Source organism: Rhopilema esculentum, chromosome 9 (genome assembly GCF_057945365.1).
Source record: "Rhopilema esculentum isolate cy_ngs chromosome 9, ASM5794536v1, whole genome shotgun sequence".
NCBI lineage: Eukaryota > Metazoa > Cnidaria > Scyphozoa > Rhizostomeae > Rhizostomatidae > Rhopilema > Rhopilema esculentum.
Genome location: NC_142823.1, coordinates 8,458,724 through 8,464,723, shown reverse-complemented (window position 1 = coordinate 8,464,723; position 6,000 = coordinate 8,458,724). Strand labels below are relative to the sequence as shown.

The 6,000-nt window shown below is 34.9% G+C and overlaps 1 protein-coding gene across 1 annotated transcript; it reads right to left on the bottom strand.

Annotated features, from left to right (window-relative positions):
• Positions 1-949: 949 nt before the first annotated feature.
• LOC135689078 (uncharacterized) lies at positions 950-5,090 on the bottom strand. Its single transcript, XM_089110113.1, has 3 exons — positions 4,926-5,090; positions 2,602-2,815; positions 950-1,123 (listed from the first exon to the last, which is right to left on the bottom strand). Exons 1-2 carry the CDS (start codon positions 5,073-5,075, stop codon positions 2,606-2,608), a joined length of 360 nt encoding a protein of 119 aa, XP_088966239.1. The 5' UTR covers positions 5,076-5,090; the 3' UTR covers positions 950-1,123; positions 2,602-2,605.
• Between the last annotated feature and the right edge of the window lie 910 nt (positions 5,091-6,000).

Sequence of the window (6,000 nt, the reverse complement as noted above, 5' to 3'; positions counted from 1 at the left end):
ATTTTGCAATGCCAACATTGGATATTTCGTAATATAAAGCAAATAGCTTATTTAAATAGTTCACGGAGAACCCGTATAGTCATTCAGTTTTATTGACAAAAGGAAATTCTACCTGGAATAAGCAAACTTTTAAATGGAACTAATTTCATAACCTTGCTTAAAGCCATTTGGCTCCCATTGCTAAGAATCTCAACATGTCAATCTATTTTTGATAACTTTTCAATAATTCACAATATAAACATGATCTTTTAAAGAAAGACTTTCTTTCGTTTTGAACTGACGTCAGAAATCGGGAAGGCTGCTCACTACACGTGATGGCAGATGGCTCCTTACTCCAAAGCGGACCAGGAAAAATATACTTTATAAAAGATACCAAAGTTAGATTACCAAAGTTTGTTCTTTAATAAGCTATATTCTATTTTTCAGAAGAGTGTCGAAGGCACTGTATGTGCCTATGCCTATTGAATAATTGTTAAAATCTTTGAGCTTGGCAGACTTCAAATTCACAGTTTAACTAAGATTTGCAGTTACACTCATAATTTCAGTTGAACAAACAAAATTTTTGAATGCTTCACCATGTAAACAATAAAATTTGTTCAGCCTGTGTCCTCTTGGCAATTCTGGTGACAAATGAAATGTGATAGGATAGAATTGCAAAATCCCTGCTTTAAACAATTATTCTGATTAGCAGTAATAGTATATCTTCTGAAATAAAAAGTCTATAGGGAAATTTCGTGATCTCTAATTTCAATACCATTTTTATTATGTTGGAATATAAAAATATTCTTGGAAAAGGCAAAATATGAATCCTTTTGAAACTTATTTTTCCTTTTTCTGGTTTCATAAATGAATCTGGCATCATAAAATAATCCTTCGAAAAGTCTTATGGGGTTGTTTGTAATTTCCCAAAACTAAAGAAGGCAGATTCTTTCAAAATGAGCACACAAAATTTTCATAGTTTTTTCATTGTACATATTTGTGTTGGTGTATTTATAACAATGAAATGAATCAAAGCTTGCAATCAGCTGACTACAGAATATGTTACTAAAATATTCATTCTTAACATCTTGTCACACCTCTCAAATTGGGAACAGAATTACCACAGATCTAGCAAGGTGCAGTCCTGCAATGAAAATAAAAATCATGTTAGACATGGCATCATATTTTGGAAAACTTGGTTTTGTTATACATGGCCAAATATTAGTTCTAAAACTCTTAAAAATGCCAAAATAAACACATTCAGACTTCAAGCAGAAGGAGATTAATTTTTCAGCTCTGCATTCATGACATCAAGCAATTTATGATAGAAAGTCATTTCTAACTGTAGTGTATATCTAAACTAACTAATAAAAAATAAAAAGAATATATATACACCCTGTTAATACTTTATAATTCCACTCCGTTAATACCCCCATCTGTATTGTGAGGCAATATCTCGCCTTGAAGATGCATTATGTTTCCTTCAGTCAAAAGGAAACAATGACACAGCAGACACCCTTTCAGCTGTGATTGCCTACACTCAAAGTGATTGGCTGGAACACAGAAAGAACCAGTCAAAAGTCACCCATTTTTTCGCAAAATCATAAACATGATTTGGTGATTAAGGCCCAAGAACCCAGGACTTCCGTTTTGTTTTGTTTATGGACTAGTTATATATTTAACATACTTTTTTATAACTTTATCCACATTTCCAGATGTCTATTTAAGAGAAAAATTCGTTGGATGTTGTTATAAATTTCTACCCCTTAAACTCCAAAATTTGACTCTTCCTCGTTAATACAGCCACCAATTTTTGGTGATCCATTGGTGGCCCTATTAACAAGGTTCCACTGTAAAGGAGACACTTTGCAAGCAATTTTTATCCAGCTTGAAAACTGAAATGATGACCTAAAAACAGCTGACTGAGGGCCCGTTCACACTACTCTGTTTTTGCCTTGCATTCACACTACTCTGCTCCAGGAGTTGTTCCGAAATGCCAATGAAAACAGATACTTTTGAATATGGTGGGTATTGAGTACGCTCCGTTTTCAGTGTGAACACGGCAACAAAATTCGCTAACAACGGCAATATAATACATGCTTTATAGCACAACAAATCTCAAAAAGTTTGAAATTGAGAATTCACAATGGACTGGTAGCTGTTATAACAAAGATTGTCACGATTTGCTTTTATTCAATTCCATTCATAATGAAGCCAATTTGTTGAGGATTCGTGAACAGCTCTTTTAAAAAATGAGACCACCAACAGCGTTTATGTTGGAGCAGTGTGAACACCATTTCCAAATTGTATTCATTAGAAAATGGCTTAGTGTGAACAGACAGCTTTTTCATCAACGAAAACGGAGCGAAACGAATACATAGCAGTGTGAACGTAGCCTGAATAAACTAAAGTAGATTGAACAGGGAAGAAAAAACACTATAACTGCATTCCTTTCAACAATCAGTGCATTTTCTTCTCTGACTTCCTTTGAACAAGCAAATACTTCAGATCTATTAAAAAAGTCTTATGTTTGTACTTATAGATACATAAAAAATAACCAAAATAAAAGCATCAGTGGATCACAAGTGCAGCAATAAATACATTATGTTGTTCTTTACTTACATATTCATTCTTTCTGTAAAGCTGCTAGTTCTGCTTCCATTTCTTTTGCTACTTTTTCTGGATCATAACCCTTGTAAAATGTTGCATATTGTGCTCTTTTTGGGTCAGCATAACCAAATTTCCAGGCAAAACCAGCAATCATGCCTAAAGTTAGCCCAACTCCAAGATCCTTGTACAACTGTCTTTGAAGCAAATTTCTTAGAACTGGCGCCATCTATGATATAAAAACAAGACAGACTCAATAAATAGAAGGTTCTCAGAACCAGGAAAAAACTGAAAAACTGAACAAGAACATAATAATCATCCAAAAATAGACATAATAATCATCCAATCAAAATGTGTGAACCAAAATTCATGTAAGAGTCAATTTCATTGATGATCAATTACACTCTTTTTTTTGTAAGAACCAGTAAATTTAAGTTCAGGCTGACTGTTCTTAATTTTTTCGAAAATCTGAGGCTGGATTGTTCTTAATTTGTTCTTAAATTAAGAGGGTGTAAGCAGTGCTATTGCTAGCTTTTTCGCTCTAAGGAGGTGTTCAGGCCTCATTTGCCAACAAAGTGAGTGAGACAGCCTTCATTTGCCGAAAAGTTTGAATATTCGACGAAAAAGTACCCAAACATTGCTAAAAATCTTCGATTTTGAGAAAATAGGTTGTTCAAAGTTGCATTTTGCAGAAGCTCAGCCTTAGCTTGTTCTTAATTTGTTCTTAACTTTTGACCAGTTTTGAGCCTCGTGTTCTTATAAAATTGTTCTTATAAAAAAAGAGTAAAGTGTATCACCACAGTAGTTGCAGTCATGACTGAATTGTAGTGAACTGAAGGTTATTTGTAGAACTGGCCTTTTTACTTGGGCCATTTATTCACTTTTATAAAAATTCACTGGAGGTACTGTAAAATTAATGGGAGGAAATTTACTTTGTGCTAATAGTGCAAAATCTACTATGCTTTCTGAATTATGTGGGGATTGTGAGAAACAGTTATTCACCTGAAAAAGACTGAAAGGATCTTTGGTTAAACTGGTGATGAAGAACAATTTTATGGACTCTGAAACCTGTTATTTATATTTGATAATTCTATATGAAAAGGTACACATGTTGGGTTTGAACAAAATCTCTGCCACAGAGTAATTCTTTTAGTATTCTTGAGTCTATTTCATTTTCACTGAAACAAACATGTTTTGGAAGTACTGAGAAAAGGGGATGCCCCTTTTACAAGGTAAGACATTGTGAAAACTATTTTCTTAAATTATAACATGAAATAAGGGTGCATCTTATATAAGGATGCATTTTGGCAAAATAGGGTAAACAAGATGTATGAACATTCGGCTTTAGATGTATGAACATTAAAGTTTGTATATCAGGCCTCTAAGTTTGAGGCATGTGATTGCATGCGTGCTTTTTGGCACAAGTCTTGGAGAGAAAGTGGGCATTTTGTCACCCACATGCTTCTCAAGTGGTGGTGATATCACACACCTCAGCCATGTAAAATGTTCATTGTTCAAATATATTCAAAGATATATAATGAGCAAATGTGATAAAAATGTTAAAGATTTCCTTTCACTATTTCACACTTGAATATCATAAAATGCAAAATAAAGTTTTTTTATGGGATCTAGACTAGCTGAAAAGGCGAGTTATACATAGAGAAAGAATCTAAATTATTTCCACTAAGTTAGTTGAGGTTGAGAGTCATGCAATACAGTATTTGGATCAACAAAATGTTCAGGTTAGCCCTTTGTGCTTCTTAGAACATAAAAGAATTCTCAAAGTGCACAGTTTTTATCAAGTGCACCTGAGCTTTCTTGCACCCTCCTGAGGAACTATAAAAAAGGCAGCCAGGATGATGTCTAGGCTTTGGACCCAGGTCTACACAATACTCTTAAGATAACACTGAAACATTTTGTCCTTTTGACTATTTCAATTTTTATGAGGAGAATTTTTAGTCCACATTATGTGTCGTGACAGGAACCCATTATATTGCAGTATGGGGCTCTCTCTCTACCCTAGGCCTAGATCAAATTTGTACCTAAAGTTATGGAGCAGAGCTGTTCCTTGTAGGACGTGACCTTGTACTGAAGATACAACTTTGGTCTCTAAATCTTTAAAGGGAAAATTGAGATATTTGATTAAACTAAAAAAATTCCTGTTGTTTGTGGTCATAAAAGAAAGAGATGGTGCCCAGCTGCAAAAAGAAAGGCAAGGGGCCTAAACTATTGCATCGAATTCCAATTAACCGTCACAAAGTTATATCCATCCATGGTTTATAAATAAGTCTTCATCATCTAACTAAGCTAGAAAGGAAGAAACAAATACAGACGCATACCTTGAAAGACTGTTTGGTCTGTTTTCTTAATTGAACATGCAGCACCACAACTCTCCTCAGTAAATTCTGAAAATGGCCGAAAAGATAATGCGCATGGTCAGCGGTAGTGATATGTCTACGCAGAGGCCAGCCGCTGATTCTGCGCAGCATTTATCGTTTGGACCAACTTGGAAGATGACTTTCGTTCCTTCCATGAACTTTTGGGTGACAAACCCAAGGCTAGAAATAACTAGAAATTTATAAACTTCATCAATAGACCCTATGTATCAACAGCTTTATATCACTTATTTTACAAAGCCGTTTTATCATACTAGACCTTTTTACTTCTGGGGAACATTGAAGAAATTTTTACTGGTGGGGAACTGACACAAAAGGGCATTTTTCTTAACGTGACGCAACATTCGGCAAAAACAGAAGCAAAGGGACTAGTATACATCAGTCCTTGCACATCAATCCTTACTCCCATGCAGCGAAATGTTACATATAAGCCAGACAAAACAACGAGCGTTCAGATCTTGGCATGTTTGGAGCGCTGGCTGGAAATGGTATTAATCCTACTCCTGAGTTAATTTTCCTTTTTTTAATGCTCCTTGAGTAAATGCTCCAGATTGGTTGTATAGCCTTAAGGAGTTAACGATTGAAGAAGATTGAAGGTTTGCCGGAAAAAGATGCAAGCAAAATTGTCAAACCATTCGTCCTATAATTTTCCCTCGAATTTCATTTCCTCGCTTTGCTGTAGTGAGAAAAAATCAAACAGAGCCAGGGATTTACAAAAGACGAAAGAAGAAACTCATAATATTTGATACATACATAAAACGAAAACGGCATAACAAGCAGTAATTGGAGACACGTCAAACTGGTTTTAAAACAATTTTCAACAAAAGGGCACTTGCTAGTGGGGAATCATAGGCCAACTAGTGGGAAAATTTAAGGGCCTGGTGGGGAAATTCCCCAATAATTTGTATGTTAAAAGATTCCCTGTTTTACTTTCTTTATTGCTTGCCTTGTCTTAAAAAATATTCAAAATTGCCTGGCTTTCCAACATTTGTTTTACAAGCGATGCAGGAACAAGGAG

What these genes read in the sequence shown, in the direction of transcription:
- LOC135689078 (XM_089110113.1), bottom strand. Translation starts at nt 5,075, where the DNA reads ATGCTGCGCAGAATCAGCGGCTGGCCTCTGCGTAGACATATCACTACC. An exon ending in AGACCAAACAGTCTTTCAAG is followed by an intron (nt 2,816 to 4,925) that starts GTATGCGTCTGT and finishes TTTATATCATAG; the next exon opens with ATGGCGCCAGTTCTAAGAAA.